At 46.4% G+C, this 15433-nt stretch overlaps 1 protein-coding gene across 1 annotated transcript in view; it reads left to right on the forward strand.

Annotated features, from left to right (window-relative positions):
• The window catches only part of kif6 (kinesin family member 6), a gene marked incomplete at both ends in the record, with an annotated part of 167374 nt that overhangs the window by 127447 nt on the left and 24494 nt on the right, over window positions 1-15433 (forward strand). The window contains 2 exons of the mRNA XM_079833947.1: window positions 11968-12173; window positions 14686-14801. Of these exons, the coding sequence (XP_079690073.1) occupies window positions 11968-12173; window positions 14686-14801 (322 nt within the window). The remainder of the gene's footprint in view (window positions 1-11967; window positions 12174-14685; window positions 14802-15433) is intronic.

Consider the following 15433-nt stretch of genomic DNA (forward strand, 5'->3'; position numbering starts at 1 on the left):
CTTAAATCGAAATGTCATCCTCAATAAACCCGTCTCCGGCGTGATGACTCCGATTGTTCGAATATTACAATTTAATAATACTTAAATCGATATATCATCCTCAATAAACCCGTCTCCGGCGTGTTGCCTCTGATCCTTCGAATATTACGATCTATTATGACCTCTGACCTGTAAAGTTTCCAGAATAATAATCATACGCTGTTTGTTAATTGGCCAGAGGAGAACTGGCACCCCGACTGAGCCTGGTTTCTCCCAAGATTTATTTTTCTCCATTAGGTCACCTGATGGGGTTTTTGTTTCCTTGCCACTGTTGCCTCTGGCTTGGCGTGCTCAGTTGGGGACACTAAATCTTTAAAAAAATTTCAACTAAATATCGAAATAAATCTAATTATTAAACTAAATTAACCATATAAACTAAATTACTGCTCTAATTACTGATCTAAATCCCACACTGTCACTGTATGATAATTGAAATGAACTGATGACATTTTTTCTCCAGAATGGCTAGACGGCTGAAAAAAATTATGCTGCATTATTTTCCTCTTTAACACGGTAAAGCTGCATTGAAACAATCTGCATTGTTAAAAGCGCTATATAAATAAAGTTCACTTGACTTGACTTGACTTTATATTCTCTGTATTATCAACTGGCCAGAATTTTGAGACGCAGTAGACGTGATGGAGTATAATGTGTTAAAAACTCGCTCAAGTACTGGGGAGCTAAACCATTTAGTGCTTTGTAAGTAATAAGCAAGATTTTAAAATGTATGCGATGTTTAATAGGGAGCCAGTGCAGTTTTGACAGAACTGGGCTAATATGGTCATACCAGTTGGAGTTTGTTTATTAGGCGAGCAGGGCAACCACCCAGTAGAGCATTAAAATAATCTAGCCTTGAGGTCATGAACAGATGAACTAACTGTTCAGCATTTTGCATTGAGAGCATGTGCTGTAATTTAGATATATTTTTAAGATGGTAGAATGTAGTTTTACATTACTATAGCTCAAATTGCTCAAGAAGTAAATGCTGGTTCTGATAGAAATGTGTCAGGATACACAGTGCATCGCAGTTTGTTACATATGGGGCTGCATAACCGCAGACCAGTCAGGGTGCCCATGCTGACCCCTGTACACTGCCAAACGGCCAACAGTTAGCATGTGAGCATTAGAACGGGTCCACAGAGCAATGAAAGAAGGCGGCCTGGTCTGATGAGTCACGTTTTCTTTTACATCACATGGGTGGCCGGGTGCGTGTGCATCGCTTACCTGGGGAACACATGGCACCAGGATGCCCTATGGGAAGAAGGCAAGGGAAACCTTGGGTCCTGCCATCCATGTGGATGCTACTTTGACATGTACCACCTACCTAAGCATTGTTGCAGACCATGTACACCCTTTCATGGAAACGGTATTCCCTGGTGGCTGTGGCCTCTTTCAGCAGGATAATGCGCCCTGCCACAAACCAAAAATGGTTCAGCAATGTTTTGAGGAGCACAATGTTAAAATGGTGGTCATAATGTTAAGAGACGAGACAAGTATGGTATGTTTGAAAGGGTTGCCAGGAGAAAGTCTCTTTTCTCTAAAAAGGACATGGCAGCACAGCTTAGGTTTGCAAATGTAACCAAGTGGATGATTAGGATGGTGTATGGGGTGGGGCTGTTTATTTTGCCCTATAAATGCTGCAAAGGTCGGCAGGTGGCGTAACTTCCTGATGTTTGATTCCTTCCCGTCTCCTTCCGGTGTTGTGACCCTGAAGCGCCATAGCGAGAGAGAACCCCTCCCGATGCAAGACTGTGAGCGTGTGGGTGGTATACGATCGTATGCAAGTTGGGCATGCCGTGTTTGCAGTGTTAGCAAAAAGCCGTATCACGCAGCGTCATTAGTCGGCGCTATTGCGCCACCTGCTAACATTCGCAGCATTTATAGGGCAAAATAAACATATGCCCCACCCCGTACACCATTCTAATCATCCACAAAGTTGCATCTGAACAAACCACAAGACTTCTGGAACAATGTATTTTGGACAGATGAGACATCATACATAAAGTTGAGATGTTTGGCCATAATACACATCACCACGTTTGGTGAAAAAACTAAACACCTCATACCAACTCTCAAGCATGGTGGTGAAGGGTTGATGATTTGGGCTTTTTTTGCAGCCACAGGACCTGGGTACCTTGCAGTCATTTAGTTGACCATGAACTCTGTACATCAAAATATTCTATAGTCAAATGTGTGGCCATTGTTCCGACAGCTAAAGCTTGGCCAAAATTGGGCCATGCAACAGGACAATGATCCCAAGCACACCAACAAATCTACAACAGAATGGTGTAAAAAGAAAATGATCAAGGTTTTGCTCTGGCCCAGTCAAAGTCCAGGGCCTGGTTGCATTAAAGCCCTTAACTTAAGAAAATCTTAGTTATAAGGTTAAAGGTACCCTTAGTGAAACATGGGTTCTAAGAAAAAACCTAAGGGTCCACTTAAGGACATTTGAGCCTCGTTCATCTCCCACAACACTCCGCCCTGATTCATACCACAGTAACATTAATAATCACATTCATGAACATGATTTCTGCCCACGTCCTGTCCTGATTCTTTTCCACCGGCTGTGAGATTAGACTACAACTCCCAAGATTCTGTGCTCAATCTCGGCATCATCAAGCTACGTTGAAAGTTTTGCTAAATTAAAAGTAGCAAAAACATGCTTTTTATGTTTCCACATGCAATTGCATAATTTAATACATATTTTTTTATTTTAATATTATTATAAATAAACAACGTTTAAATATTAAAATGTAAACTTCATCTGAAGTGCAAAAAATGTATCATTAAAGTCAATTTAATACACAACGTTTGGAGGGAAATTATTTGTTTTTATAATATTTTCAACTTTTCAAGGTCTGTTATATTCTTTGCTAAATCTGTTAAACTTTAATTGGGCTATTCACAAGAACAAATTACTATAATTGCGGCCAATTACATATGAAAATATTTCATTGGCTTTTAGTAATTAAAATGTAAAAGTATAAGAGGAAGATTTAAGCCAAGATGGCCAGCTACTGTGCATCTGGAAAGTATTCACAGTGCTTCACTTTTTCCACATTTTGTTATGTTACAGCCTTATTCCAAAATTTATTAAATTCATTTTTTTTCCTCAAAATTCTACAAACAATACCACATAATGACAACATGAAAGACACATGTACGTAAGTATTCAGAACCTTTGCTCAATACTTTGTTGAAGCACCTTTGGCACCAATTACAGCCTCAAGTCTTTTTGAGTATGAAGCTTGGCACACCTATTTTTGGGCAGTTTCTCCCATTCTTCTTTGCAGTACCTCTCAAGCCCCATGGATGGGGAGCGTCTGTGCACAGCCATTTTCAGATCTCTCCAGAGATGTTCAATCGTGTTCAAGTCTGGACTCTGGCTGGGCCACTCAAGGACATTGTTTTCAACTAAAGAATTTAGATCCTGCGTTTTGTCAACATCATCTGAACTTAGCTGCTCATATTGACCATATCTCACTCTCTCTATATATATATATTATTATATATAATTTTGGCTATAAAAAACTATAAAAACATAGGGGAAGCTATAGTATTTACATTGGCATAACATATATATCATTCTTCATCAGGATCCCAGTGCTGAGAACACAGGAAGCAGTCTAAGTCACGTCAGCCCTCTCAGCTTCATATTAACCAGGTGACAAGGCTGTGTGTGTGTGTGTTGTGTGGGGGGGGGGGGGGTAAACCCTACGTTATGGGGACAAAATGTCCCCACAAGGATGGCAATATCCGAAATCCTTGTCCTTGTGGGGACATTTTTTGGTCCCCATGAGGAAAACATCTTATAAATCAGACTAAGTGATGTTTTTTGAAAATGTAAAAATGCAGAATGTTTCCTGTGATGGTAGGTTTAGGGGTAGGGGCAGTGTGGGGGGATATAAAATACGGTTTGTACAGTAGAAAAACCATTATGCTTATGGAAAATCCCCATAAAACATGAAAACACAACTGTGTGTGCGTGCGTGCGTGCGTGCGTGCGTGCGTGCGTGCGTGTGTGTGTGTGTGTGTGTGTGTGTGTAAACAAATGATAATTAGTTATAGAAACAAACTTTTGGTTTAGATCAGTACAAAATGACTAAAACAAGTTCATTTGAACAAATAATGTTTTGTTGAACCAACTCAAATTTAAATGACGGTGTCCTAGTAGCAATTGTTAGCATTATAAAAATAATTATTATTACATAAAATTAACATCATAAAGCCGCTCACAGCCTATTTAAAATCACCAAGCTCCAATATAACAAAACATTAAAAAGTCTTTCCCTTTACAGTAAAACGTCTCGGGTTATGACTATAACCCTTGTTCCCCAAGAAGGGAACGAGACACTGCGTCATCGTGATGACACTTCGGGGAACGCCCCTCGCGTAAAGCGTCTGAAGAAACTGTAGAATCAGCCCAATCCGATTGGTGTTGCGTGATGATGTAGTATGTGACGGCATACCCGGAAGATACAAAGAGACGTCTGAACGTAACAGAGATAGCGTTCTTTGCGATGAAGCGAGCGCTCTGATGATTGGGTGGACACGAGACGCAGTGTCTCGTTCCCTTCTCGGGGAACAAGGGTTATAGTCATAACCCGAGACGTTCCCCTTCGAGGGAACTCGAACTGCGTCATCGTGATTACACTTCGGGGAACGAGTACCAACTATCCCGCACCAATCATACCCACCCCAGTGTGAAGCTGGAAACCAGGCACAACTAGGGGGCGAGCACTCTCGCGCCAGGCGTCTCAGGGAGATGCAGACTATAAAAAACGAATGAAGGTGTGAGGGGTGGCCCACCCCGCCGCCTCGCAGATCTCCTGCATAGAGGCTCCAGAAAGGAGGGCCACAGAGGAGGCCATGCTCCTAGTAGAATGGGCCCTCACGGCTAAAGGTGAAGGCAAGTTGCGCACCTGATAAGCCATGACTATAGCCTGGACAATCCAATTACTGATCGTCTGCTTGGACGCAGGCAGCCCCTTCTTGGGTGAGCCAAAACACACCAACAACTGGTCTGACCTTCTCCACTGAGCAGACTTCTCCAAATAGATCCTCAATGCCCGCACGGGGCAGAGGAGGTGAAGTCGGCTCTCTTCCGCCGTCACGTGAGGTGGAGGATGGAATGCCTGGAGAACCACTGACCTTGCCCTGTTGGATGGCACCTTGGGCACGTAGCCCTGGCTGGGATGCAAGATGGCTTTAACCATGCCAGGGGCAAACTCCAGGCAAGTCGGTGTGACCGCCAAGGCCTGGAGGTCCCCCACTCTCCTCAGAGAAGTGATGGCAAGGAGAAAAGCCACCTTGAAGGTCAGTATTCTCGCCTCAGCCGACTACAGCGGCTCAAAGGGGGCCTCAGCCAACCCCTCGAGCACCACTGCCAGGTCCCAGGTTGGGACCCTGGAATGAGCCGCAGGCCTCATCCTCCGAGCCCCACGGAGGAATCGTACAACCAGATGGTGCCTTCCCAATGTCCCATCCCCTAAAGGTGCGTGGAAAGCCCCAATGGCAGCCACATACACCTTAAGTGTGGACGGGGAAAGACCGGCGGAGAAGCGGTCTTGAAGGAACTCCAGCACTGAAGCCACCGGGCAGTTAACTGGGTTCACCTCCCGCTCTCTACACCAAGTGGAAAATACATTCCACTTTAGGCTGTACAACCTCCTGGTGGATGGAGCTCTGGAACTGAGTAGGGTCTCCACAACACCCGCCGACAGGCCTTCTGCTAGGAACTGAGCCCCCTCAGGGGCCAGACCCAGAGATCCCATACCTCTGGCCGGGGGTAGAAAATCGTACCCCTGGCCTGAGACAGCAGATCCCTCCTCATAGGGACCTGCCATGGGGGACCGTCCAGCAGGTCGATGATGTCGGAGAACCATACTCGAGTGGGCCACCGGGGTGCTACTAAGAGAAGGCTGACGCCCTCCCGGCGGACACGTTCCAGAACTCCCGGGAGCAGAGCAATCGGGGGAAAAGCGTACAGACGCAGCCGGGGCCACATCTGTGCCATGGCATCCAGCCCCAGTGGGGCCGGATGAGTGAGGGAGAACCACAGCGGGCAGTGGGACGTCTCTTGAGACGCAAATAGATCCACTTCCACCGGGCCCAACCGCTCGCACATAGCCTCCACCACCTCGGGGTGGAGTCGCCATTCCCCGGGCCTCAGCCCCTGCCTCGACAGGATGTCTGCTCCCTGATTTTGGTCCCCGGGGATGTACATCGCCCTGAGGGATGATAACTTCCCCTGGGACCACAGAAGGACCTGATGCGCCAGTCTGCAAAGAGGGCGCGACCTCAGGCCCCCCTGGTGGTTTAGATACGATACTGCCGACATGTTGTCGGATCGTATCAGGACATGGTGGCCGCGGAGGTCCGGGAGAAAGCTCCTCAGAGCCTTGTAGACCGCCAGCATTTCCAGGCAATTGATATGCCAGGAAGAATGCCGGGACCCCCACAGACCCCTGGAAAAGCGGCCTTCCATGACCGCGCCCCAACCAGTGAGGGAAGCGTCTGTTGAAACGGACTTCCGGCAACATGATGCTCCCAACACTGGCCCTTGGGACAGGAACCAAGGTTTCTTCCACATGACGAGGGAACGAAGGCATCTGCGCGTTACCCTGATCATACGGAAAGGATTCCCCCTGGGGGAAAACCCCTTGGTTCTCAGCCACCACTGGAGGGGTCTCATGTAGAGCAGACCGAACGGAATTACGTTGGCTGCCGCTGCCATGAGACCCAGCAGAAACTGAAGAGAAGAGAAACTGCTTCACAGTGAGGCTGCGGCCCAGTTTCACTCTCGAGACCATCGCCAGTATGGACTCCACGCGTGCGGGGGACAGCTGCGCCCGCATCAGCGTCGAATCCCATACAACCCCCAGGAACGTAGTCCTCTGGGAGGGCGTCAACACGCTCTTCTTCGTGTTGAGTCTGAGACCCAAGCACCTTATGTGGGCTAGAACGACATCTCGATGTCGAACCGCCATATCGTACGACTGAGCCAAAATCAGCCAGTCATCGATATAATTGAGTATACGGATGCCCTGGAGTCTCAACGGAGCCAGTGCTGCATCCATACACTTCGTGAAGGTGCGAGGGGAGAGAGCTAGGCCGAAAGGAAGAACCCGATACTGGTACGCTTCGCCCCCGAAAGCGAACCGCAGGAACTTCCTGTGAGCTGGAAGGATGGAGATATGGAAGTATGCGTCCTTCAGATCTATCGTGACGAACCAGTCCTCGAACTGGATCTGAGTCACGATGGCTGGAATTGTGAGCATCCTGAACCTGTATCTCCTCAGAGACCGGTTTAGATGCCTGAGATCTAGAATTGGACGCAACCCCCCATCCTTCTTGGGAACTATGAAGTACCGGCTGTAGAACCCGGACTCCCTGTCTGGTGGAGGAATACATTCTATAGCCTCCTTGACCAGCAGAGAGCGTACTTCTTGCTCCATCACCCGCACCTGCTCGGGACTGACCACAGTCCGAACCACCCCGTTGAATTTCGGGGGAGGGAAACCGAACTGCAGTCTGTAACCCCGTTCCACAGTACGCAGGGCCCACGCAGACATACCCGGAAGGCATGACCATGCGCCGAGATAATCTACTAAGGGAACTAGCCTCTCGAGGCCAGCCTCGGGTGTTAATCGAGCCTCTTCGAGCGCACGCGACTGCTGAACTGTCGCAAGTCCTAATGGAGGCGACTGGTTCAGTGCGCGCGCGCAGGGAATCGATGCGGCCCGAAGCGTCTTGGACGGCGGGAGTGCAGCAACGATTCCCCGAGAGTCCCAGAGTGGGAACGACCTCGATCGCTCCACCCTGTGGGGGACGACTCTCAGTGGTCCTGCCGAAGCTAGGACCGCTTGGGAGCCTTCTTAGCCTGGATGACGTCCCTCAGGTCGCTCTTAGGCTGAGAAGGCTTCCTACGAGAGCGCCGCCTCCTTTGCCAAGCTCCCTCAGGAGGGGCGCGGGAGGCGACACTCTGCCTCTGCACATCGCGGTGCGATGAGCTGGATGAGGGTCCGGGCTGCCCACCCGGGCCTGCTCTAACTGCAGAGCCCGAGCGGCGAGGGAAGAACTTCTGGTAGGCGGCTGACTGCTTCCTCGCCTCCTGAAACCTCTCGACGACAGTATCCACTGCCCCGCCGAAGAGGCCAGAAGGCGATATCGGGGCATCAAGGAGAAAATGTTTCTCCCTCTCCTTGATTCCCGACAGCGTCAGCCAGAGATGCCTCTCAACGCATACCATTCCAGCCATAGAGCGGCCCACAGCGCGAGCCGTCTCTTTGGTAATGCGGAGAGACAAATCCGTTGCCTTCCTGAGCTCGGTGACGTCATCCGGAGATGGTCCCTCGCCCTCATCCAGCTCTTTGAGGAGGTCGGCTTGGTATGCCTGCAGGACCGCCATGGTGTGCAGACAACCAGCAGCACGACCTGCCGCACTAAAAGCCCTGCCGACTAACTTGGACGTGTCGCGGCAAGGTTTAGTGGGCAGCGACGGAGCCTTCAGTGATGCAGCGGCCCCGGGTGAGAGGTGGCCCGCAAGCGCCTCTTCAACCTGTGGCAACGCTGCATAACCCAACTCAGCCGTCCCCAGCACATTAGCAAAATCAAGCACTGGGGGATTAGATAAACGTGCTGAGAAAGGTTTTCCCCACGATCTACACAACTCGTTATGCAGATCGGGGAAAAAAGGAAGGCCCCGCCGTGGAGGTTGAACTCGACGCCTGAAAAAGCGTTCATCCAGCTTAGATGGCGGCTGGATGTCCACTATTTCTTGTGGCCAATCTAAACTCAGCTTGGCCACAGCGTGGGTTAAAACCTCCACCAGCTCCTCCATAGCGGGCGTATGGGGTGGCGAAAGCCCCATATCGTCCACATCGATCCTCAAAGCATCTGACTCCTCAGAGTCAGACAGCCTGAGAACCGGATCCTCCGCCTCGCGGGAAGAAGCCGCATCGCGGGCTTCCACACGAGGCGGGAGGATATCAGGATCGTCAGAGGAGGATAGGGAAGATGCCTCAGCAGTCCCATATCCTCTTGACAAATCCCGCTGTGAGCCCCACGATCTACGGCGCCGTGCTACCTCAACAGACGCAGGCCCAGAACCGCGGGGCTCACGAGGCTGACCGGTCTCCTCGAAGACGGCCAGCCGCGAGCGCAGCACCCTCAGCGGCAGCAGTTCACAATCACCGCAGGCCGCCCCCGAGACACTGCACACAAAGCTGATGTGTGTCCGTGCCCGTAATGTAACGCGGACACGGGTGCACACACAGCCTAAAACGCTCGCTCGCCATAATACACTTCTTGTTTCACACAACACCTTCAGACTGAACAAACAGAGCGCTCACGCTGAAGAGCAAAAAAACTCTATCTCTGTTACGTTCAGACGTCTCTTTGTATCTTCCGGGTATGCCGTCACATACTACGTCATCACGCAACACCAATCGGATTGGGCTGATTCTACAGTTTCTTCAGACGCTTTACGCGAGGGGCGTTCCCCGAAGTGTCATCACGATGACGCAGTTCGAGTTCCCTCGAAGGGGAACATAAAAATCAAGCGTATAGCGTCAGTTCTGGCAGCGTCAGTCACGTTAGTCAAGCTCACTGATCACGTCTACCAAAAGGAATACAACGTCTATCACTTAGACATTAATGATATCTGGAAATACATTATGTTGGTTCTGTTCTGTTTACCCTAAGGGGTATTATTGCTGCTCTCCCTGCTCTTATCCATGCTAGGCTGCATGAATGCCCAGAACAGAACCATACCGCAAATCCAGACTGTATGCTAATAGTCAATTAATCATCTTTGACTATAGTGGTCCTGACAAAACTTTAAAAATTTACTCTACTAATGCAGTCCTATATAAAGCATGCTGGGAACTGCAGATCCATTGCCCATTTAGCTATCAAGTTAGTCAACAAAAATTATTAATGTGGTCCCAACACAAAACATGTAAGTGAATTGAACACAGTGAAATTCATTCATTCATTAACCATTTCAGTCATATCCAACTCTTGGTGATTCTATGGACCGTCCATTAATTTTCTTGATTTTTCTTGGATAGGTTGCCAGCTCTTTCCCCAACCCTCCCCATTATATCGTTTGGGACTCACACACACGCATTCACACCTACAGACAATTTAGCGTCTCCAATTCACCTATATTGCATGTTTTGTTTTTTGAATTGTGAGGGAAACCCATGCTGACACTGGGAGAACATGCAAACTCCACAAAGAGAGGAGCTCCTGCCTTAGCCGGGGCTCAAAATAATGTTGCTTCAGCTATTTTCACAAAGCAATTTGAACAAGAAGCATTTTTTATTTTTTTGCAAATGTGGCAGGGGCCCTGGGGTGGCCAAGATGAACTTAACAAAATGTAACCAAACTCCAATAATGACTACGCCACATTAGGAATTTCACACAAAGAATGTACCCATGTGGCTTTACACTGGTTCCCTACCCACTGGCAAGCAAAACGCGGAGACACCAGTTTCAAGTAAACAATACAAAAATTCAATATTAGAACAGCATAAAAACAAAAAAAAGTTTAAATGAAGCAAAACCCTCACACATCAACTTGCATGATCAAATCACTCATCATCATGGAGCTGCGGCCTAAATTACAGGGAAGACTTTACAATAAAGGGTCTCCTAATCTACATGACAATCATATACCAAAAAAAGAACCCCAGTGCACGCCAAAGACCACAGCACACAATGAAGAAACACCACCACCATCTAAAGGGGAAAATCGTCCCTGGTCAATAAAGGCCTGCAGCTCCTAGAAGAAAAACACTCAACACACACAGGTTAATACAATATCCCTATACCAATTACACAACCTACAAAAGTCTTAAACAATATACTTTAACTCAAAATAATATCAAGTGCAACAAATTAAACTAAACTCTAAATCAATAATACAATATTTCACAATATTAACAATTTTTTTTTTTTAAAGAGCTAATTCAAAAGAAAACAATTGACTGTATGGATACACAAAACAATCCAAACTGATTTGAAAAGTTGAATGGAGAATTACAAACAAAAGTTTAACAAAACTAAATATAACACAATAAAGACACTCAAAGCTTTTAGAGACAAAACATGTACACAAAGAAGACAAAATCCTTTGGCACGTGTCCAACAAATACGACCGTGATCCAAAACGCACACTAACTCATGTCGAACTAGGACGAGACAGCAGTGACTGCAAGGATTTTGTTCACCCTGCAATCCGCCTGCCTAGTTACATTTGCCAATGACTTTTATAGACAGGCACCAATCAATGCCACCCCCAAACATTCAACTCAGGAAATCATGCCTATCTTGCCGGTCATGCCACACAAACATACCTTGACCTAATAGTTTTTTTTAATTATCATTATTATTGTGACCAGTAATGTTTTTGCATTTACCAAGGGTGCTTTTTATTCAGGAACAATAATACAAAAGATGATGACACTGTTCCTCAGGAGAGAAGACAAAGGGACAACGATATGAGACAGAGGTAAGCGATATGAGATATGATTCTGCATAACAAATAAAAGATTCAGGGATGTAAAGTACTTGAGTGATTGTACTTTTTTTGCTTAAGTATTATTTTTTCAGAATTTTACTACAGTACTATGAAAAACTAAAAACATTTTACTCAATTAATTCCAAGGAAAAAAATCTACTTTTACTTTTTTAGTAGTCCCCACGCCTCTGCCGAGATCTAACCCTCCACAGAGGGTTACTTCTGGCAGTAGCGCGTGTGATTTGAGGGTGACGGTGAGCGAGCTTTTCCCAGGGAACCAACCCCCGGGGAACCCTCACTCCTCCCGCACTTCACAGTCAGTAGAGCTGCCGTTGTAACACGGTCGACCACCCACGAGGTGTGCACCATCCGTATCCTTCGGGACTCCTCTCGACGACCAGATGTCCATCGCTGTATCGGAGGGAGGGTCAGACTCCTCTGGAGATGACGTGTCGGTGCAGGGGGGTCCTTCGGGAAGATCCGCTTTGCTCAACACAGATCCGGAGATGATGGCCATGCTTTACCGGGCCGCTGAGAGAGTCATTGATTTCTCGGGTTGCCCCGTGCTGGTTCTCAGTGCCCCACCCTGGTTCCTTTCTTTCCGGAGGTGCACGAGGAGCTCACTAGGTCATGGACGGCACCTTTTATTGCCAGAAACCGACCTGGTGGCTCCTCCTCTCTCACCACCTTCCAAACTGGGCCCTAACTCCAGCTTTAGGGGGAACCCGTGTCTCCCCTCCTAGGCCAGCGCCTCCGCCCGCCTCGGCTCAGTCCCAAATTCTTAATAAAAGAGCAGTCCTCAGGGGGCTCGGAGACCTATGGCCAGTCAAACGCCGGATCACACTCATCCTCCCCCTTCACCAGCGGGCGGCAGTGGACAGGGTTTTGGACCTGCGAGTTCTGAATCAGAGCCTTCACAAGCTACCATTCAAGATGCTAACGCGGAAACGCATTTTCAAATGCATCCATCCCCGAGATTGGTTTGTAGCGATCTCCTCCTCTGGAGTCAGAAGTGTCTGAGGTCGCTTCGGGCCATTCATGTCCCTGGTGTGCTCAAACGTGTAGCCGATGAGCTATCATGAGCTGGGGTCCCGGGAGAATGACGACTCCACACCCAGGTGGTCCAGCTGACCTGGAGACAGTTCGGGTAGGCGCAGGACGACCTGTTTGCCTTCCCAGAAACATCCCACTCCCTGGCAGATTCCTCTGTGGAAGGACCTTCCTGATGTCCTGTCACTATGTCCTCTGTACCCTGCTGGGGTGCCAGTTCACCTACTCTGCTCCTCAGCAAAAAAACTGATTTGATGCAAGCACCTGTGCCTCATTTACACCCGCGCTGCGTGGCATGAGCCGCTGGTGCAATCATTGCATGCCAACGTCCATTGGCTCACTTAGTTACACTCAAAGTAGATTGGCTCTCGTTAGCGAGTTTCCTATTCATTGGTCTCCGACGTTACGTCTCTGTTCCCTCCTTCAGGGAACGAGGGTAACATATGTAATTCGAGACGTTCTGGATTCATCACCGACTGCAGTCATGTCCTCATCTCAAATATGTCCAACCTGCAATTCAGCAACTAGCTGCTAATGCGCTCTCATTCACGTAAAGTAGCCTTGATGACAAGTTTGTGATGACAACATATAGTTCCTTCAATGACCTGTAGATGGCGATATCACTTTTATTACAGAAATAAACTGCTTAGTTAGGTATCATGCAAAATGTATTACTAATGTATTTGTCAGGGTTCCGTTTGTGCTTTGGGCTTTTAGTTTGTATTTTGATGTCATTTCTGTGTTCCTTTGTTAATTTTCCCGCCACTCCTTAGTTCTCATGGTTACCCATGTTATGTCACGTCACCAGTTAGTTAATAAATTATTCATTATTAATAAAACTTTTAATTTTAAACAAATTCTTACTGACCCCAGTAGTTTAGTAGTTAAGTTGGTTTGTGTGTAACAATTCACATTTATTTCTATAATGTTAAAATTCTTTTTAGGATTCAATTGTGCATTAATAGGTTGAGCAAAACAAATGTGTTTATATCTGAGAGCTTTTTATACACGCACTTAACTGCAGACACTGAAATGACATACACAGTGTGCACAGTAGCTACAGTACCAACATTTTGAGTGTCCCTTATATATAACCATGATTATCCCTTATTTTTTCCCCACTTTTTTCCCTTTGTTATGTTGTGTTAAATGCAAACAATTCAAAAAGCCATTCTTTTAACCTCTTCACATTCTTTGTTCAAGTTCCCTCACAGTCATTCAGCTGATAGGGCTATTAGGGGAGGGGTCTTTGTCTTTCTCAGGTGTGAAACACATCAGTATTAAGATGATTCACGCCCTCCCCGCATACGCCTTCCTGACACAAAACATGTCTTACAAATTTGAAATCAGTATATTGATTTATGTGAATGAGTGGCCACAGTGATTTTTATATCGTCTTGAAGCAAAAATTCTAGTCTACGTGATCCAGGTATCAAAAGTCTTGTGAACAAATATTCAGTATGGGTTTTATGGCCTTATTTCAGTGACTTTTCACAAACCACGCATGAACGTCATTTTCTCAAAACTACAAACTTTTACATACATGCTCCTCACATATTATTGTAGCAGAGTTTGTGCTGAATACAGTGTAATCAGATTTTAGCCATGAAAATGTTACAAGTAACAAAAATAACCTGCATGTCAAAACACCTCCAGGGCCCAGAAAACAGCTCAGCGCTCAGAGGGTTAAACTCAGATAAGCCTGCAATCATATCTGCAACCAACTATCATATGCATATCCTCTCACCTGTTTGTCTCTCCACTCTATCCCCGGTTTTCTCTACAATAAACTATTTACATTGACTTATCTTGCCTGTCCTCATCTGTGTCTGACAGCATTAAGTAAATTGTATTAATACTTATTCGAAAATTTAGTCAAGTAGAGAAAAAAAACCTTGCTAATATGTTTAATCAAAATACAAAGTAGCCAAAAAGATACATAACTAAAAGGAACAAAAACGAATTACATTTATTCAAATACTTTACATCACTGCTAATGAATGATGGAGAAACTATGTAGTTGATCCTAACAATACCTCATGTCAGTGTATTTTTTAATTGTGTTACAGAACCTTGCCCTCAGCTGACCTCTCATTTACCTCTATTCCTTTAACTGGAGATAAACAGACCGATGCCGATATACAGGCTTTCATCAGAGCCAGACACAACCTGCTCAACAGCACAGGTATTATTCATACACACACAGAGACACACTGAACCAAAACTGAAGTTTCACTTGAATTAGATCAGGTTTCTGTGGACAACAAAACCAAATGCCAAAAACAAGATGATCCAGCTCCTTTCTTCCCACTGCAAGGTGGCCCAGCGCAACCAGTGGAAGATATCGCTGCTCTGACTCATGAAGGTTCTTCGCCGTATTAGTGTCATAACGTTTTTTACAATATAGATTGTTTCAAAGCAACTTTACAGTGATAATAGGACATTAATGTAAGAGAGATAGTTTTGGCTGTACAGCAGCTCTAGAAAAAAGTTATTGTCCAGCTAAAGTAAGTTTTTGATTGATTAATTTCCATTGTAAAAAATCATTAGTTATTTACTTTGGGGCCACTTACACAACACCATTTTCAACCAAAATAGAAAACTCTCAATGTGTTCCGGCTGCTCATCCGCACAGCAACAGCGCCCGGCTGCTAGAGAATGCAAACCCCAAAACAGGTTTTTAAATAGTTTTGAAACAATACCATTATCATCTTCGTTAAATGTAAAAAAAAAAAAAAACGTGAATCTGTGGGAACGGTGACAGCATGCACGTAAACATTACGTGTTTAATCTATAGGTGCGTATGTGCGCAGGTGC

This window comes from Gobio gobio (genome assembly GCF_949357685.1).
Source record: "Gobio gobio genome assembly, chromosome: 13".
In the NCBI taxonomy this organism is placed as follows: Eukaryota; Metazoa; Chordata; class Actinopteri; order Cypriniformes; family Gobionidae; genus Gobio; species Gobio gobio.